Source organism: Oncorhynchus tshawytscha, linkage group LG10, assembly GCF_018296145.1.
Source record: "Oncorhynchus tshawytscha isolate Ot180627B linkage group LG10, Otsh_v2.0, whole genome shotgun sequence".
NCBI classification, from domain to species: Eukaryota; Metazoa; Chordata; class Actinopteri; order Salmoniformes; family Salmonidae; genus Oncorhynchus; species Oncorhynchus tshawytscha.
The window spans coordinates 10,736,399-10,756,741 of NC_056438.1; the positions used below are offsets into that span (position 1 = coordinate 10,736,399).

Sequence of the window (20,343 nt, forward strand, 5' to 3'; positions counted from 1 at the left end):
TCCCCACCCCTCCTCCTATCCCTCTCCTCCCCGCGCCTCTCCTCTAGGTAGCAGATGTAACCGACAGTGTGGTCAACATGGTTCCCTCTAATGTGGAAGTGTCACTCCGTAAGGTGGATGCTGTGGTCTGGGAGAAACTAGAGAACCCCAAGTTCAAACCAGGACCTAGACACGGGTACTGTAATGTCCCTCTTTAAGCCGTACGTACAGTATCTAACACCAAATAGCCGCTCTGATTACTTGCGTAGCAAAAATACGCAAATGTATCCAGTGATGCAATTTGTAACTCGGAGCAGGATCACCCTCGTGTTGCGTTTAATGAGCCTTTATGTTTAATTTCTTATCATTATAACAATGGTGATTAGGGTGTCGGACATTGGGTGTGAAATTAAAACATGGACCAGACAGTAATGTTCACAATGAAAACATGGACCAGACAGACAGTAATGTTCATTGTTTTAATGATAACATGGACCAGACAGACAGTAATGTTCACTGTTTTAATGATAACATGGACCGGACAGACAGTAATGTTCACTGTTATAATGATAACATGGACTGGACAGACAGTAATGTTCACTGTTTTAATGATAACATGGACTGGACAGACAGTAATGTTCACTGTTATAATGATAACATGGACTGGGCAGTAATGTTCACTGTATTTTAATGATAACATGGACCAGACAGTAATGTTCACAATGAAAACATGGACCAGACAGTAATGTTCACTGTATTATAATGATAACATGGACCGGACAGTAATGTTCACTGTATTATAATGAAAACATGGACTGGACAGACAGTAATGTTCACTGTATTATAATGATAACATGGACCAGACAGTAATGTTCACTGTATTTTAATGATAACATGGACTGGACAGACAGTGATGTTCACTGTATTATAATGATAACATGGACTGGACAGACAGTAATGTTCACTGTATTTTAATGATAACATGGACTGGACAGACAGTGATGTTCACTGTATTTTAATGATAACATGGACTGGACAGACAGTGATGTTCACTGTATTTTAATGATAACATGGACTGGACAGACAGTAATGTTCACTGTATTCCAGGTTCCATAGATGAGGCAAACAACTCCAGTCAGTAGGACAGAGACATTGATGACATCAGTGTCTCGGATGAGGGTGAGGAGTGAGAGAAACCGATTGTCCAGAATCTTCGAGAAGCGTAGGAGACGCCCGTGTTTGATAGATTGTCCGACCCCGACGGTTAAGGTCAAGAGGATGGTCTCACTAGCTGTGAGAGTGATTGATCTATTTTATTGTCCATCTTCCATACAGTCCTAGGAACGGTAAGGCTGTAAGACTGCTACTGGTTTTTAATTTATAAAGAAATTGTATTGATCTCTACTGTACGCACAGATACAAATATCAATCTGTTATAGAGGAGTTCCTCTCTACCCTCTGGTACAGTGTCCATATTAGGACATAGTCAGGCATCAGACAAATCTGGGTCAGAATCAATGTCCTAATATGGACACCATACTAAGATTTTGTTGTAATGAAATAAGGCCTACTGTATTGAATATTCAGCTACATACTTTCTGTTTGAGTGTACAGTGTGTGACATGGCATTAAATGTGCTGTAATATTAATTAAAACCAAAGGAGAAACTCCATCTATCGAACTTGCATTATGTGTCGCACTTGACACATACACACTTTGTTTCAGCCTGTTTCTCTCTCTGGGAAACACATGATTAGATAGCACACAGACAGGCTAGGACCAAAGTTCAAACCTGGGACATCGTAAATGACCTTTGAAAGTCACGTGCAGAGCTCTAGTCGACGACAACGCGCCTTTTGATCGAATCCCAGACTAAAGTCACTGATAAAAACTAATCATATGCCTGTAAAACAAGTAAAATCATCCCTTCTAGGCACGATCATCATCTTATTGGCAAAGTAAACATTTGTCGGGTCAAAATAATGTCAAAATAATGGTTTGGCTCGAAGCTGAAAAAAAAACGTATATTTGGAATACTAATCAAGTCCAATACATGATGACATCAAAGATTCACAATCACATCCCTTCTTATCAATTTATACCATTAAATAGTATAATATACAACATCTTGACACTTAGGACTACGGAATAATGTTAGGTCCAAAGGCTGACCTCCCAGCCTGGTTACAGCGATCAACCAGCACAACCAATTAACAGTACAATATTATTCAACATCTTTGAACAGACAACGTGCAACATCACGTCCAGCAGAGCAGAGTCCTTCTGTCTGTAAGGGGGGGGAGGGGGGGGGCGTTCACAAGACAGCGAGTTCACAAAAACGTATCGTCAAATACACACAACCGTGACATGTTACACACATGTAGTCCGACAAGACGTTGTCCAATCCTAACGCTTTGATATGTTGTTGCATTGTTCTCCGTTCCTCTCAGTACCTTGGCGATTGACAGCTATATATTTTATGTCACATGAAGATTTCAACACTGTTCAGTACCGATATCCTAGTACCGCGCGACAGACACACAAACAGTTGCTAAGGAGCGGTTGGCATAACATTGGAGTAACCTTGCAGTAGCATGTTTGAGAATACGTTCTTCCGTGAGATTAGGATGTGTTGACCGAGAATACGTTCTTCCGTGAGATTAGGATGTGTTGACTGAGAATACGTTCTTCCGTGAGATTAGGATGTGTTGACCGAGAATACGTTCTTCGGTGAGATTAGGATGTGTTGACCGAGAATACGTTCTTCGGTGAGATTAGGATGTGTTGACCGAGAATACGTTCTTCGGTGAGATTAGGATGTGTTGACCAAGAATACGTTCTTCGGTGAGATTAGGATGTGTTGACCGAGAATACGTTCCTCCGTGAGATTAGGATGTGTTGACTGAGAATACGTTCTTCCGTGAGATTAGGATGTGTTGACTGAGAATACGTTCTTCCGTGAGATTAGGATGTGTTGACCGAGAATACGTTCTTCCGTGAGATTACGATGTGTTGACCGAGAATACGTTCTTCCGTGAGATTAGGATGTGTTGACTGAGAATACGTTCCTCCGTGAGATTAGGATGTGTTGACTGAGAATACGTTCTTCCGTGAGATTAGGATGTGTTGACTGAGAACATCAGGGTTGCAAAATTCCTTTGACTTTTTCCTTGTTGGAGGATTCCTGGATTTCCTGCTGATTCCCTTCGGGTTAAAACATCTTCCAATCAGGATTTCTATAAAACATGGGAATTTGGGGAGTTACCTGGAATTTTGCAACCCTGCAAAACATACACAGTACCACAAACTCTTTATATACAGTACCAGTCAAACGTTTGGACATACCTACTCATTCAAGGGTTTTTCTTTATTTTCTATTTTTTTCGCTGTAGAATAATAGTGAAGACATGAAAACTATGGAATCATGTAGTGATATATTTTATATTTGAGATTCTTCAAAGTAGCCAAGCTTTGCCTCGATGACAGCTTTGCACACTCTTGGCATGCTGTCAACCAGCTTCATGAGGTAGTCACTTGGAAAGAATTTCAATTAACAGGTGTGCCTTGTTAAAAGTTCATTTGTGGGATTTCATTCCTTCTTAATGCGTTTGAGCCAATCAGTTGTGTTGTGACAAAGTAGGGGTGGTATACAGAAGATAGTACTATTTGGTAAAAGACCAAGTCCATATTATGGCAAGAACAGCTCAAATAAGCAAAGAGAAACAACAGTCCATCATTACTTTAAGACATGAAGGTCAGTCAATCAGGAAAAACATGAAGCACTACGATGAAACTGGCTCTCATGAGGACCGCCACAGGAAAAGAAGACCCAGAGTTACCTCTGCTGCAGAGGATACATTCATTAGAGTTACCTGCACATCAGATTGCAGCCCAAATAAATGCTTCAGAGTTCAAGTAACAGACACATCTCAACATCTACTGTTCAGAGGAGACTGTGTGAATCAGGCCGTCATGGTCGAATGCTGCTAAGAAACCACTACTAAAGGACACCAATAAGAAGAAGAGACTCGCTTGGACCAAGAAACACGATCAACGGACATTAGACCGGTGGAAATCTGTCTAAATTTGAGTCCAAATTTGAGATTTTTGTTTCAAACTGCCGGTTCTTTGTTAGATGCAGAGTACGTGTACAGATGATCTTCGCATGTGTGGTTCCCACTGTGAAGCATGGAGGAGGAGGTGTGATGTTGCTTTTCTGGTCACAGTGTCTGTGATTTATTTAGAATTAAAGGCACACTTAATCAGCACTCTGCAGCGATACGCCATCCCATCTGGTTTGCGCTTAGTGGGACTATAATTTGTTTTTCAACTGTACAATGACCCAAAACACACCTCCAGGCTGTGTAAGGGCTATTAGACCAAGAAGGAGAGTGATGGAATGCTGCATCAGATGACCTGTCCTCCACAATCACCCTACCTCAACCTAATTGAGATGGTTTGGAATGAGTTGGACCGCAGAGCAAAGGAAAAGCACCCAACAAGTGCTCAGCATATGTGGGAACTCCTTCAAGACAGTTGGAAAAGCATTCCACATGAAGCTGGTTGAGAGAATGCCAAGAGAATGCAAAGCTGTCATCAAGGCTACTTTGAAGAATCTAAAATACTACATGATTCCATGTGTTATTTCATAATTTTGATGTCTTCACTATTATTCTACAATGTAGAAAATAGTAAAAATAAAGAAAAATCCTTGAATGAGTACAGTAGGTGTGTCCAAGCTTTTGACTGGTACTGTGGTGTGTGTATATATATATATATTTATATATATACACACACACACACACACACACACTTTAACATTCGCTTGGTTATATTTATATATTAACACACAATGATCTCTGTATAGATTTGTCATAAATACGACGGAGAGGGACCGTTGTCATAGCAATAATACCACAAGTGAACGGGCACTTTACAACACACACACACGTGTTCTTGAAGTTTCGCTTTGTAAAGTGCAAGGTAACATACAGTAAACTCGAACGACACAGTAAAATGAACGACACACACAGTGTCGTTTGCACATACACACACAATCGTCATATGTCATTTTAAACCAGTGCGCCTGGTAAGAAACTTTCCACATATGTAAAGGTACCTCATTAAAGCCTCTAACAGCAGCATGCTAATGGTACAGTAGCACATTCATATAGCTAACAGTTTATCTGATTGACTATAAACATCATTATTTCAAGTTTGTTCAGCATTAAATTGATTAAATAAATGTTCAAGATATTACAGGATGTTGTAATAAATGTTGTATCCATTTCCTAATTTATTATTATTTATGAATTTATTCTTCCTATTAATAACGTAATAAAAAAAAATTAAAAAAAGTTTATAGAAGTGTCTTCAGATAAGGCGCTACCCAATTTCTACAAGAGCCAATCGTGACCATTAGGGAATGTATAAGCTCATGGTGAATGTTTGTCCTAACCACAGATCTAGGATCAGATTTCTAATTCTAATCTTGACCTTAGATCAGTGTCTACTGGGCTACTTCTTCCATCTCATAGGATTGTGAAGAGTGGAAGGCATGCAGGGAGGGAGACATCAGGCCAGTCATACTACCTTATGAATATTCACGCAGTAATATGAATATTCACACGGTAGAACAAATATTCACACCGTAATATGAATATTCACAAGGTAAAATGAATATTCACAAGGTAATACGCACACATGTAGTACATTCCTCAATATGACCCTGCAATAGTCTATTTTTTGTTTTACATTTATGAGTCTCCAGTTAATAATTTGAGATGTTGTTTACATTGTTGTTCATTTGTAATTTTGTTGTTCTTACGGCGATAGGAACAGAAAGCAAAGTCGTCTTCAGACTTCAGATTTCTCAAGGAAACTAAAAAGTCCTGTAAGTTGTCACGAAAGTCAATGAAGATTACAAAAAAGAGAGAAAAGAGGAAGGGTAGTGTAAACGCCTGCCAAAAAAAGGAGTTATTTAAAAATAAAAACAAAATGGCTGCTCATGTCATGCAAAGGAGAGCTCCGCCTACGTAAACACATTGCGTCGTCAAGGAAACAAGTTGCTAAGAGAGCGTCTCTCCTCCTTCTCTGCTTTCATCTCAAAAAGCCACGCCCACCTCCTGGGTCAACAGGCCAAATAGAACCAATAACAGGACCCCAAATGGTGAAAGGATGCAAAGCCACACCCCTTAGTTAAAAACAACTCCTCCCTAATTTCAAAATGGAGAACATCGAGAGTCAAGGGGGAGGTGTTAGCTGAAAGGCGGGAGGGTCGTGGAATCATTTTGTACTTCTCACCCCTCGGTAGGTAAAGCCCACGTCCCGTAGGAAGAAGAGGGTGACACCCCTCGCCTCCCCGGGCTGCCATGGTGATGGGTGTACCTTGTTAAGCCTTTGAGTTTAAGTTCCTCAATTGCCTGAAGGAGCCATCTCATTTGCGCCACCTTTAATATCCCAAGATCCTGTTGGAGAGAGACAGACAATAACAATAGTTCACCATTTGTTTTATACAGTATATTTGATGGTACTCTTATAAAATCACTACAGGTACTTTATATATCAACTCAAATAACTTCATAATCAAAAGTCAAATGATGTAGAAAATGTACACAACAAATACATAATCATTTGGCGGGTGCTTATGCACTATTGTACATGTGTGAATTGGAAATGGTTTTGTTTGTTGTTTTTTTGCATGTCCAATTTCTGGGTCTGCCATTATAAACAGTTGGAGCAATTTGGGTTAAGTAACATGCTCAAGACACACAGACAGATTTTTCACCTTGATGGCTCAGGGATTTGAACTAGCAGCCTTTTGGTTACCGGCCCAAAGCTTTAACCGCAAGGCTACCTGCTGCCCCATGTGGTCCAATACCAAGTTATTCATAATTCCACATATATTTGACCAGGGTTGGTAAGAAAATCCCAGAGACAATAATCAAGTTCTTGGTTGCCATCAACACTGGGCCTTAGACCCAAAATGCTTGTGTTAAAACCAAAATGGCCGCCTAGTTTCCTATTGTGCTTTAGGCCTCAAAGCAGGGGGCCTGGCCTGTATCCTTACCTGACAGAGAGCTATTGGACTTCTGCTTGTGGAGCTTCTCTCTCTCCCTCTTCACCTTGGGCATCATCTTCATCTTAATACTGCTCATACCGCTCACCCTCACAGTGTCCTGGAGAGAGAGAGATGGATGAGAGGAAAGGAGAGAGCGAAAGGAGAGAGAGAGATGGATGAGAGGAAAGGAGAGAGCGAAAGGAGAGAGAGAGATGGATGAGAGGAAAGGAGAGAGCGAAAGGAGAGAGAGAGATGGATGAGAGGAAAGGAGAGAGGGAAAGGAGAGAGAGAGATGGATGAGAGGAAAGGAGAGAGCAAAAGGAGCGAAGAGAGATGGATGAGAGGAAAGGAGAGAGGGAAAGGAGAGAGAGAGATGGATGAGAGGAAAGAGAGAAGGAAAGGAGAGAGAGAGATGGATGAGAGGAAAGAGAGAGAGATGGATGAGAGGAAAGAGAGCGAGATGGATGAGAAAGGAAAGGAGATGGATGAGAGGAAAGGAGAGAGAGAGATGGATGAGAGGAAAGGAGAGAAAGAGAGAGAGAGAGATGGATGAGAAAGGAGAGAGGGAAAGGAGAGAGAGAGATGGATGAGAGGAAAGGAGAGAGCGAAAGGAGAGAGAGAGATGGATGAGAGGAAAGGAGAGAGGGAAGGGAGAGAGAGAGATGGATGAGAGGAAAGGAGAGAGCGAGGACAGAAGGAGATAAATACAAGTTGAGTGGTTGAATAAAAATGACTCCTGCTGTTTTTGATTGCAAACACACACTCACAGCCACCTCCTCAGAGCAGTGCATGGCGGGGCAGATCCAGTGTATGTCGTCCAGCTTGTGGAGTTCAGCGCTCAGACTGCTGAGAGTAGAGAGGAGCTCCTCTTCCTGGGGAGAATCCACCTGAAACAGTGAGATGTGGGAGGAGAGAGGGAGGAAGGTGGGGGAGAGAGGGGAGAAAGGGGGAGAAGGGAGGTAGGGATGAGAGGGAAGGGAGGAGAGAGAGGGCGGAAGGGAGAAGGGAGGAGAGATGGAGGGGAGAGAGAGGAAGAAGAGGGAAGGAGATGGAAGGAGAGAGGGAGGGGAGAGAGAAAGGAGAGGGAGAGAGAAAGGAGAGGGAAGGAGAGAGGGATAATAGAGAGGAGAACGGGGAGGAGAGAGGAAGGAGAAGAGAGGAAGGAGAGAGGGAGGGGAGAGCGAAAGGAGAGGGAATAGCGAGGGAGGACAGGGAGGAGAAAGGGGAGGAGAGAGGAAGGAGAGAGGAAGGAGATGGAAGGAGAAAGGAGAGAGAAGAGCAAGGGAGGACAGGGAGGAGAAAGGGGAGGAGAGAGGTAGGGAGGATAGAGATAGATAACACAGACATACTATTAGAAACCTTTTTTCACACTACTGAGCCAAACAGAACCGAACCAATTAGACAATCTGTACTGAGTTGGTAAGTTTATGAATTCACTATATTAGCTGAACCAGAGCCGTACAGTAGGGGTTGGTCCTGTACTGTGAACCAGGGTCATGTGTGGTGCCAGGGGTTACAGTATACCATTAGGGGGTTACAGTATACCAGTAGGGGGTTACAGTATACCATTAGGGGGTTACAGTATACCAGTAGGGGTTACAGTATACCATTAGGGGTTACAGTATACCAGTAGGGGTTACAGTATACCAGTAGGGGTTACAGTATACCAGTAGGGGTTACCAGTATACCAGTAGGGGTTACAGTATACCATTAGGGGTTACAGTATACTAGTAGGGGTTATAGTATACTAGTAGGGGTTATAGTATACTAGTAGGGGTTACAGTATACCAGTAGCGGGTTACAGTATACCAGTAGGGGTTACAGTATACCAGTAGGGGTTACAGTATACCAGTAGGGGTTATAGTATACCAGTAGGGGTTACAGTATACCAGTAGGGGTTACAGTATACCAGTAGGGGTTACAGTATACCCGTATACCAGTAGGGGTTATAATATACTAGTAGGGGTTATAGTATACCAGTAGGTGGTTATAGTATACCAGTAGGGGTTATAGTATACCAGTATACCAGTAGGGGTTATAGTATACCAGTAGGGGTTACAGTATACTAGTAGGGGTTACAGTATACCAGTATACCATTAGGGGTTACAGTATACCAGTAGGGGTTACAGTATACCAGTAGGGGTTACAGTATACCAGTAGGGGTTACAGTATACCAGTAGGGGTTACAGTATACCAGTAGGGGTTACAGTATACCAGTAGGGGTTAGAATATACCAGTAGGGGTTATAGTATACCAGTAGGGGTTATAGTATACTAGTAGGGGTTATAGTATACCAGTAGGGGTTATAGTATACCAGTAGGGGTTATAGTACACCAGTATACCAGTAGGGGTTATAGTACACCAGTATACCAGTAGGGGTTATAGTATACCAGTATACCAGTAGGGGTTATAGTATACCAGTATACCAGTAGGGGTTATAGTATACCAGTATACCAGTAGGGGTTATAGTATACCAGTATACCAGTAGGGGTTATAGTATACCAGTATACCAGTAGGGGTTATAGTATACCAGTATACCAGTAGGGGTTATAGTATACCAGTAGGGGTTACAGTATACCATTAGGGGTTACAGTATACTAGTAGGGGTTACAGTATACCAGTATACCATTAGGGGTTATAGTATACCAGTATACCAGTAGGGGGTTATAGTATACCAGTATACCAGTAGGGGGCTATAGTATACCAGTAGGGGGCTATAGTATACCAGTAGGAGATATAGTATACCATTAGGGGGTTATAGTACACCAGTATACCAGTAGGGGGTTATAGTACACCAGTATACCAGTAGGGGGTTATAGTATACCAGTATACCAGTAGGGGTTATAGTATACCAGTAGGGGTTACAGTATACCATTAGGGGTTATAGTACACCAGTAGGGGTTATAGTATACTAGTAGGGGTTATAGTACACCAGTATACCAGTAGGGGTTATAGTATACCAGTATACCAGTAGGGGTTATAGTATACCAGTAGGGGTTATAGTATGCCAGTATACCAGTAGGGGTTATAGTATACCAGTAGGGGTTACAGTATACCAGTAGGGGTTACAGTATACCAGTAGGGGCTATAGTATACCAGTAGGGGTTATAGTATACCAGTAGGGGTTACAGTATACCAGTAGTAGGGGTTACAGTATACCAGTAGGGGGTTATAGTATACCAGTAGGGGGTTATAGTATACCAGTAGGGGGTTATAGTATACCAGTAGTTTCCCCTCCAGCAGCATCGTGGTCTCCAGCTGAAGGACTCTACTGCTGTTCACGATCTCCACTGCTGTACTGCGACTCAGACACTGAAGAGCACAGACAACTGGTGAGGACAACACTTAAAAATGGAGAGTTACCCCTTTCACCACAGGAGGCTGGTGGGAGGAGATCTAGGAGGACAGGCTCATTGTAATGGCTGGAATGTAATATATGGAACAGTATCAAACATCTGGAAACCACACTTGTGACTGTTTCATTCATTCCATTCCAGCCATTACAACGAGCCCTTCCTCCTATAGCTCCTCCCACCAGCCCATCCTCCTATAGCTCCTCCCACCAGCCCATCCTCCTATAGCTCCTCCCACCAGCCCATCCTCCTATAGCTCCTCCCACCAGCCCATGCTCCTATAGCTCCTCCCACCAGCCTCATTGTATTTTGATGTTCAGAGATGTAAAGAAATTGGAAAAGGCCCTGAACACACAACGCAAACTCTTATACATCATCCTTTTGATTTGAATACCGTTGAAATAAATGATGTTGATCAGGAAAGGGATCATGGGAAGGGTAGCTATTGACATGTAGAGTGGCTGCTGGGTAGTGTAGTTGTCTTACCTCAGGGCTGGACGGCTTGGAGGGGAAGGCTTCACTGAGGACCAGGGCACTGGCGTTGACAGCATGAGCTAACTCCTGTTCCACCAGCTTGTGTGTCTTCGCCGCATCTCTTATCCTATTGGACAATACAACACTGTATTAATGTAATCCTATTGGACAATACAACACTGTATTCATGTTATCCTATTGGACAATACAACACTGTATTCATGTTATCCTATTGGACAATACAACACTGTATTCATGTTATCCTATTGGACAATACAACACTGTATTAATGTTATCCTATTGGACAATACAACACTGTAATAATGTTATCCTATTGGACAATACAACACTGTATTCATGTTATCCTATTGGACAATACAACACTGTATTCATGTTATCCTATTGGACAATACAACACTGTATTAATGTTATCCTATTGGACAATACAACACCGTAATAATGTTATCCTATTGGACAATACAACCCTGTAATAATGTTATCCTATTGGACAATACAACACTGTATTCATGTTATCCTATTGGACAATACAACACCGTAATAATGTTATCCTATTGGACAATACAACACTGTATTCATGTAATCCTATTGGACAATACAACACTGTATTCATGTAATCCTATTGGACAATACGACACTGTATTAAGTGTTGTGATAGAAATGAAACCATTGAATTAGACTTTTTGAATTGAAACTTTTTCAAAGGTAATTACATTTTAGAAATATGTATTTCCCGTCTAAATAGGCCTAAACTTGGGTCAAGGGTCAAAATGACAGTTTGGTTCTGGTTTTATACTTTCTATTCCATGTTCTGCAGCAGCTTCTCAGGAACACAGAACACAGGACAGGACTCACCACTGCTGAGATGTCTTATTTTCAAGTGATCGGAAAAGGTCAAAAAGGTCAATGATAACCCCTAAGCAAATCATCTGTCAGGTCAAAAAGGTCAAGTACAGGTCAGTGATAACCCCTAAGCAAATCATCTGTCAGGTCAAAAAGGTCAAGTACAGGTCAGTGATAACCCCTAAGCAAATATACACCCACCCTGTGTCCATGCTACAGTACCTCTATACACCCACCCTGTGTCCAATCATCCATACACCCACCCTGTGTCCATGCTACAGGTCCTGATACACCCACCCTGTGTCCAACCTCTATACACCCACCCTGTGTCCATGCTACAGTACCTCTATACACCCACCCTGTGTCCATGCCACCTCCATACACCCACCCTGTGTCCATGCTACAGTACCTCCATACACCCACCCTGTGTCCATGCCACCTCTATACACCCACCCTGTGTCCATGCTACAGTACCTCTATACACCCACCCTGTGTCCATGCCACCTCTATACACCCACCCTGTGTCCATGCCACCTCTATACACCCACCCTGTGTCCATGCTACAGTACCTCTATACACCCACCCTGTATCCATGCTACAGTACCTCCATACACCCTCCCTGTGTCCATGCCACCTCTATACACCCACCCTGTGTCCATGCTACAGTACCTCCATACACCCACCCTGTGTCCATGCTACCTCCATACACCCACCCTGTGTCCATGCCTCCTCTATACACCCACCCTGTGTCCATGCCACCTCTATACACCCACCCTGTGTCCATGCCACCTCCATACACCCACCCTGTGTCCATGCTACCTCTATACACCCACCCTGTGTCCATGCTACAGTACCTCTATACACCCACCCTGTGTCCATGCTACAGTACCTCCATACACCCACCCTGTGTCCATGCCACCTCTATACACCCACCCTGTGTCCATGCTACAGTACCTCTATACACCCACCCTGTGTCCATGCTACAGTACCTCTATACACCCACCCTGTGTCCATGCTACAGTACCTCTATACACCCACCCTGTGTCCATGCTACAGTACCTCTATACACCCACCCTGTGTCCATGCTACAGTACCTCTATACACCCACCCTGTGTCCATGCTACAGTACCTCTATACACCCACCCTGTGTCCATGCTACAGTACCTCTATACACCCACCCTGTGTCCATGCTACAGTACCTCTATACACCCACCCTGTGTCCATGCCACCTCTATACACCCACCCTGTGTCCATGCTACAGTACCTCTATACACCCACCCTGTGTCCATGCTACAGTACCTCTATACACCCACCCTGTGTCCATGCCACCTCTATACACCCACCCTGTGTCCATGCCACCTCCATACACCCACCCTGTGTCCATGCTACCTCTATACACCCACCCTGTGTCCATGCTACAGTACCTCAATACACCCACCCTGTGTCCATGCTACAGTACCTCCATACACCCACCCTGTGTCCATGCCACCTCTATACACCCACCCTGTGTCCATGCCACCTCCATACACCCACCCTGTGTCCATGCTACCTCTATACACCCACCCTGTGTCCATGCTACCTCCATACACCCACCCTGTGTCCATGCTACCTCCATACACCCACCCTGTGTCCATGCTACCTCCATACACCCACCCTGTGTCCATGCCACCTCTATACACCCACCCTGTGTCCATGCCACCTCTATACACCCACCCTGTGTCCATGCCAGTACCTCTATACACCCACCCTGTGTCCATGCTACTACCTCCATACACCCACCCTGTGTCCATGCTACCTCCATACACCCACCCTGTGTCCATGCTACCTCCATACACCCACCCTGTGTCCATGCTACCTCTATACACCCACCCTGTGTCCATGCTACCTCCTATACACCCACCCTGTGTCCATGCTACCTCCATACACCCACCCTGTGTCCATGCTACAGTACCTCCATACACCCACCCTGTGTCCATGCTACCTCCATACACCCACCCTGTGTCCATGCTACAGTACCTCCATACACACACACTGAGAACTGAGCTGCCTCATGCTAGAAGCTGGACAACAGCGAGAAAAATAGGACTTTTGTATTTTTTTCAATGTATTGGTATGTAGCTATGATTTCATCGATTGTAGCGCTGCAGCCACTGAATTCTGGTAGTTGTCACTTGAAAGGAAAAAACATCAAATCACAAAACAGCCTACTGCTGTTTAATGGAGAATTCTCTCTCATCCTGTCCATTATCTGTCACGTCACCTGACACCGGAAAGGAGACATACAAAATCTAAGCTGACCAATCAAAATACAAAAATAAAAAATGTAATTGAACACACACACACACCTAGTGATGAGCGTGTCTGCCAACATGCCTAGCTGCTGTGTACACACACACACACACACACACACACACACACACACACACACACACACACACACACACACACACACACACATAGTGATGAGCGTGTCTGCCACCAGGCCCAGCTGCTGTACTTGAGCACACTCCTCCTCTGTGAGGTATTCCATAGACTGCTGAGAGTTGAGGCGGGGCCTGGAGGAATGGTAGCTGTCAATCTTCCTCTTGTCCTCCCATGACGTCAGAGTCCTCTCAAAGTTCTGGAATGTAAACACAGAACAGATAGAATTAGAGCCATAGAAAGACGTCAGAGTCCTCTCAAAGTTCTGGAACTTAGAAATAGAACGTAGAAATAGAATGAACAGACTGGACATGATGGATGCGTAGAGGTTTCTCAGATAAATCTGTTGCCCTAATGCAGTGTTCCTCAATCCTGGTGCGTGTAGGCTTCTGTTCCAGCCCGACACTCACCTCATTGGACAAACCAAACTAATATTTGCTAAATGGAATTAAGTGCGTCAGAAATGTCCCGGAACAGACACCTACCCTGTCTCTGGTTAGCATCTGAGCTCTGTTCTTGTGTGTGATCTTGACTATCCCTGGGGGCTGAATCCATGCTTCTCCATCCACCTGTACTGGTACCCCCTCGTCTCCTAGGATAGTGATCTTTACCTGACGACACTGGAGAAAGTGAGAAGGAGAAGGAGAAGGAGAGAGAGGGGGAGGGACAGAGAGAGAGATGGAGGGGGAGAGACGAAAATAAATGTGTGTGTGTGTGTTACCTGTGCAACGTGATGGAGTGTGTGTGTGTGTGTGCATGTGTGTGTGTGTTACCTGTGCGATGCGGTGGTGTGTGTGTGTGTGTGTGTGTGTGTGTGATGCGGTGGTGTGTGTGTGTGTGTGTTACCTGTGCGATGCGGTGGTGTTGGATGTTGATGACTCTGGACACAGCCATCTGCATGCTGCCAAACACAGCCACCACCTCCAGCTTCTTATCGTCAAATGACGGGGCGCCAAAGTTCTTCACACACAATAACAATGATACCACATTTAACCTTCAGTATAAATGGTTCTTCACACACAATAACAATGATACCACATTTAACTTTCAGTATAAATGGTTCTTCACACACAATAACAATGATACCACATTTAACTTTCAGTATAAATGGTTCTTCACACACAATAACAATGATACCACATTTAACCTTCAGTATAAATGGTTCTTCACAACAATAACAATGATACCACATTTAACCTTCAGTATAAATGGTTCTTCACACACAATAACAATGATACCACATTTAACCTTCAGTATAAATGGTTCTTCACACACAATAACAATGATACCACATTTAACTTTCAGTATAAATGGTTCTTCACACACAATAACAATGATACCACATTTAACTTTCAGTATAAATGGTTCTTCACACACAATAACAATGATACCCATTTAACAGTATAAATTTAACAATGATACCACATTTAACCTTCAGTATAAATGGTTCTTCACACACAATAACAATGATACCACATTTAACCTTCAGTATAAATGGTTCTTCACACACAATAACAATGATACCACATTTAACCTTCAGTATAAATGGTTCTTCACACACAATAACAATGATACCACATTTAACTTTCAGTATAAATGGTTCTTCACACACAATAACAATGATACCACATTTAACTTTCAGTATAAATGGTTCTTCACACACAATAACAATGATACCACATTTAACTTTCAGTATAAATGGTTCTTCACACACAATAACAATGATACCACATTTAACCTTCAGTATAAATGGTTCTTCACACACAATAACAATGATACCACATTTAACTTTCAGTATAAATGGTTCTTCACACACAATAACAATGATACCACATTTAACCTTCAGTATAAATGGTTCTTCACACACAATAACAATGATACCACATTTAACCTTCAGTATAAATGGTTCTTCACACACAATAACAATGATACCACATTTAACCTTCAGTATAAATGGTTCTTCACACACAATAACAATGATACCACATTTAACTTTCAGTATAAATGGTTCTTCACACACAATAACAATGATACCACATTTAACCTTCAGTATAAATGGTTCTTCACACACAATAACAATGATACCACATTTAACTTTCAGTATAAATGGTTCTTCACACACAATAACAATGATACCACATTTAACTTTCAGTATAAATGGTTCTTCACACACAATAACAATGATACCACATTTAACCTTCAGTATAAATGGTTCTTCACACACAATAACAATGATACCACATTTAACTTCAGTATAAATGGTTCTTCACACACAATAACAATGATACCACATTTAACCTTCAGTATAAATGGTTCTTCAACACATTTAACAATAACAATGATACCACATTTAACCTTCAGTATAAATGGTTCTTCACACACAATAACAATGATACCACATTTAACCTTCAGTATAAATGGTTCTTCACACACAATAACAATGATACCACATTTAACCTTCAGTATAAATGGTTCTTCACACACAATAACAATGATACCACATTTAACCTTCAGTATAAATGGTTCTTCACACACAATAACAATGATACCACATTTAACCTTCAGTATAAATGGTTCTTCACACACAATAACAATGATACCACATTTAACCTTCAGTATAAATGGTTCTTCACACACAATAACAATGATACCACATTTAACTTTCAGTATAAATGGTCCACTGATGCAAAGACAAAACACATCCAGGATAAACATTCCATTCTGACACAGAATGCCATCGAGGACCACTTTGGAAACAAGAGTTTTTGATTCATGTTTTCCAGTGTGAGGAAATCTGGGATCAAATGCACATTCAAAATCATTGTCAACAATTCAATTCAATTCAATAATGAATAAGACTGTGTCTAAATGTAAACAGAGAAATACTAACGCTGTCCTCTTTGGTGCCACCCCAGAAGTTGATTCCTCCTGCATAGCTGGAGATGTTGAGAACAGCTAGTCCCTGAAGACTGGGCAGACATATAGAGACACCATCACACTGGAGAGAGAGAGAGAGAAAGACAGGGAGAAAGGAGAGAGAAAGAGAGGGAGAAAGGAGAGAGAGAGAGAAGAGAGAGAGAGAAAGAGAGGGAGAAAGGAGAGAGAGAGAGAGAAAGAGAGAGAGAAAGAGGGAGAAAAGAGAGAAAGAGGGAGAAAAGAGAGAGAAAGAGGGAGAAAAGAGAGCAGAAAGAGGGAGAAAAGAGAGAGCGAGAAAGAGGGAGAAAAGAAGAGAGAGAAAGAGGGAGAAAAGAGAGAAAGAGGGAGAAAAAGAGAGAAAGAGGGAGAAAAGAGAGAGCGAGAAAGCTGGAGAGAAAAGAGAGAGAGAGAAGACTGGGGAGAAAAGAGAGAGCCAGAAAGAGGGAGAAGAGAGAGCGAGAAAGAGGGAGAAAAGAGAGAAAGAGAAAGAGGGAGAAAAGAGAGAGCGAGAAAGAGGGAGAAAAGAGAGAGAGAGAAAGAGGGAGAAAAGAGAGAGAGAGAAAAGAGGAGAAAAAGAGAGAGAGAGAAAGAGGGAGAAAAGAGAGAGCGAGAAAGAGGGAGAAAAGAGAGAGCGAGAAAGAGGGAGAAGAGAGAGCGAGAAAGAGGGAGAAAAGAGAGAAAGAGAAAGAGGGAGAAAAGAGAGAGCGAGAAAGAGGGAGAAAAGAGAGAGAGAGAAAGAGGGAGAAAAGAGAGAGAGAGAAAGAGGGAGAAAAAGAGAGAGAGAGAAAGAGGGAGAAAAGAGAGAGCGAGAAAGAGGGAGAAAAGAGAGAGAGAGAAAGAGGGAGAAAAGAGAGAGAGAGAAAGAGGGAGAAAAGAGAGAGCGAGAAAGAGGGAGAAAAGAGAGAGCGAGAAAGAGGGAGAAAAGAGAGAGAGAGAAAGAGGGAGAAAAGAGAGAGAGAGAAAGAGGGAGAGTCAAAGAGAGAGCGAGAAAGAGGGAGAAAAGACATGTTAGCGAGAAAGAGGGAGAAGAGAGAAACCTTACCTCCAAAACTAAGAGAGAAAGAGGGAGAAAACCTCCAACAGAAAGAGGGAGAAAGAGAGAGAGAAAGAGGGAGAAAAGAGAGAGAGAAAGACCTTACCTCCAAAAGAGAGAGAGAAAGACCTCCAAAAGACCCGTGAGGGAGAAAAGAGAGAGAGAGAGAGAAAGAGGGAGAAAAGAGAGTGAGAGAAAGAAAGGGAGGGAGTCTGTGAGAGAGACCTCCAAAGAGGGAGAAAAGAGACCTCCAGAAACACTAGAGGGATGTCTGTGACCTTACCTCCAACACTACCTGAGAGTGTGAAAGAGAGGGAGAAACTAGAGAGTGAGAGTGAAGTCAGAGTCAACACTAGGATGATTCTGATCCACTAAACAACATGTTACTGTCTATCACCTATCACCTCCAACACTACCCGTGTCTGTGACCTTACCTCCAACACTACCCGTGTCTGTGACCTTACCTCCAACACTACCCGTGTCTGTGACCTTACCTCCAACACTACCCGTGTCTGTGACCTTACCTCCAACACTACCCGTGTCTGTGACCTTACCTCCAACACTACCCGTGTCTGTGACCTTACCTCCAACACTACCCGTGTCTGTGACCTTACCTCCAACACTACCCGTGTCTGTGACCTTACCTCCAACACTACCCGTGTCTGTGACCTTACCTCCAACACTACCCGTGTCTGTGACCTTACCTCCAACACTACCCGTGTCTGTGACCTTACCTCCAACACTACCCGTGTCTGTGACCTTACCTCCAACAGTACCCGTTGCTCCAGGTTCTTATACGTCTTATGCACCAGCTCCTTGGTTCCCATCACCCCATACCACAACTTGTTCTTAGTACGACTACTGCAGAAAGAGAGAGAGAGAGAGAGACACAGAGAGAGACACAGAGAGAGACACAGAAGGAGGATAGAAAGAGAAGGAGGAGACTCAAAATATCAACAACTGCACACAGAATGTTACATTTCAACTTGGATGCTTATGTGTTCATGAGCATGCAGGCAGTACCTGCATTTCTTGGGATGTTCATCTCTCTTGTTGTTAAACTCCAGGGAGATCTTAGCATCCAGACCGATCCCAAAGTAATTGTTCAGTACACATTTCTCTGAACACTGACTAGGGAGGAGCACACAGACACACAGAACTATCATTAGCATCCTCAATACATTACCTTTTAAGAGATAGCAATGTATTGTGATCATTTGAGTTATGGAAAAAAAACGAACAATTGTAAATTTGAGGTACATCACAACCACTGTCATATATTTAATGATGAATACATTGATTGATTGACTGATTGATTGATTCTTACTCCTCGTTAAAGGATGGAGGGCTGAGACTCTCTGGTTTCTCCAAGACGATGTTAGAGGAACTCGTGGGACTCAAACTGATGTGACCTGAGAGAGGCATCATGGATAAATGGACCAAGAAAGAGGATATTAAGAGAGATTTGTTTTGGACATCGTTATTTAGAAATAAAGTATTAAGGCTACAATTTGTACGTTTTTGGGAGACCCGACCAAATTCACATAGAAATGTGAGTTATAGATCTGTCATCCTCAATGAAGGCAAGTCTAAGAAGATATGCATCTGTTCTATGTGTGCTATTTCTATGTTTCCCTGTTCTTAAGTTTTGTTTTTGCATTTGCATCTTTTACTTTGGGTTTAGTACACCAGCTTCAAAACAGCTGAAAATACAATATTATTGTTTAAGGAAAATATATTTCACCGCAGTTTAGATGGTACAGATAGGTGATTCTCTACTCAATGACTGAAATTAGTCCATTTTAATTTTTGAATTTTAGCAACCAGGAAATGGTGGCTTGATTTCTGCATAGTGCACCTTTAACTGAGCCCTCAGTCCAATACATACTATTGACTGGAAATGGAAGTTACAAAGATTTTAGAGTAGGATTCATAATTAAGAAATTGATAAAATGACGGAACAAAGATTGTAATTTGTCCATAACTTCTTCATGGTATCACTTACTAAGTGTCATAATGATATTATGAAAATGTATAATGTATTGTAACTGTGCTGCTATTTTAACTGGTTGTCACTCACGTGGTTCTGGCTCTGTCAGCTCCTCACTGTTCTCTCTCTTTATGGACGAGGAGGAAGACATGTGCTGGATATGAGTGTGTCTGTTCTGTTCATCTACCACTAAAGAGAGGAGAGAGACAGACACACACACAGAGAGAGAGAGAGAGAGACAGAGACCGTCAGAGAG

At 42.6% G+C, this 20,343-nt stretch overlaps 1 protein-coding gene across 6 annotated transcripts in view; it reads right to left on the reverse strand.

Moving 5' to 3' along the window:
• Nucleotides 1-444: 444 nt before the first annotated feature.
• Nucleotides 445-20,343, reverse strand: part of LOC112238399 (diacylglycerol kinase delta) — a 101,341-nt gene continuing 81,442 nt past the window's right edge. For 4 of the 6 annotated variants that reach the window (XM_042328104.1, XM_042328105.1, XM_042328108.1 and 1 more), the window contains 14 exons: nucleotides 20,178-20,276; nucleotides 19,425-19,509; nucleotides 19,121-19,228; nucleotides 18,862-18,958; nucleotides 17,039-17,146; nucleotides 14,995-15,108; nucleotides 14,634-14,768; nucleotides 14,184-14,347; nucleotides 10,879-10,993; nucleotides 10,241-10,351; nucleotides 7,807-7,926; nucleotides 7,049-7,157; nucleotides 6,367-6,446; nucleotides 445-3,215 (listed from right to left, as the gene is read on the reverse strand). In XM_042328104.1, coding sequence (XP_042184038.1) covers nucleotides 6,394-6,446; nucleotides 7,049-7,157; nucleotides 7,807-7,926; nucleotides 10,241-10,351; nucleotides 10,879-10,993; nucleotides 14,184-14,347; nucleotides 14,634-14,768; nucleotides 14,995-15,108; nucleotides 17,039-17,146; nucleotides 18,862-18,958; nucleotides 19,121-19,228; nucleotides 19,425-19,509; nucleotides 20,178-20,276 — 1,418 coding nt within the window. In that variant the 3' untranslated portion in view covers nucleotides 445-3,215; nucleotides 6,367-6,393. The remainder of the gene's footprint in view (nucleotides 3,216-6,366; nucleotides 6,447-7,048; nucleotides 7,158-7,806; nucleotides 7,927-10,240; nucleotides 10,352-10,878; nucleotides 10,994-14,183; nucleotides 14,348-14,633; nucleotides 14,769-14,994; nucleotides 15,109-17,038; nucleotides 17,147-18,861; nucleotides 18,959-19,120; nucleotides 19,229-19,424; nucleotides 19,510-20,177; nucleotides 20,277-20,343) is intronic. The other 2 variants (XM_042328106.1, XM_042328107.1) reach the window with 2 other exon arrangements.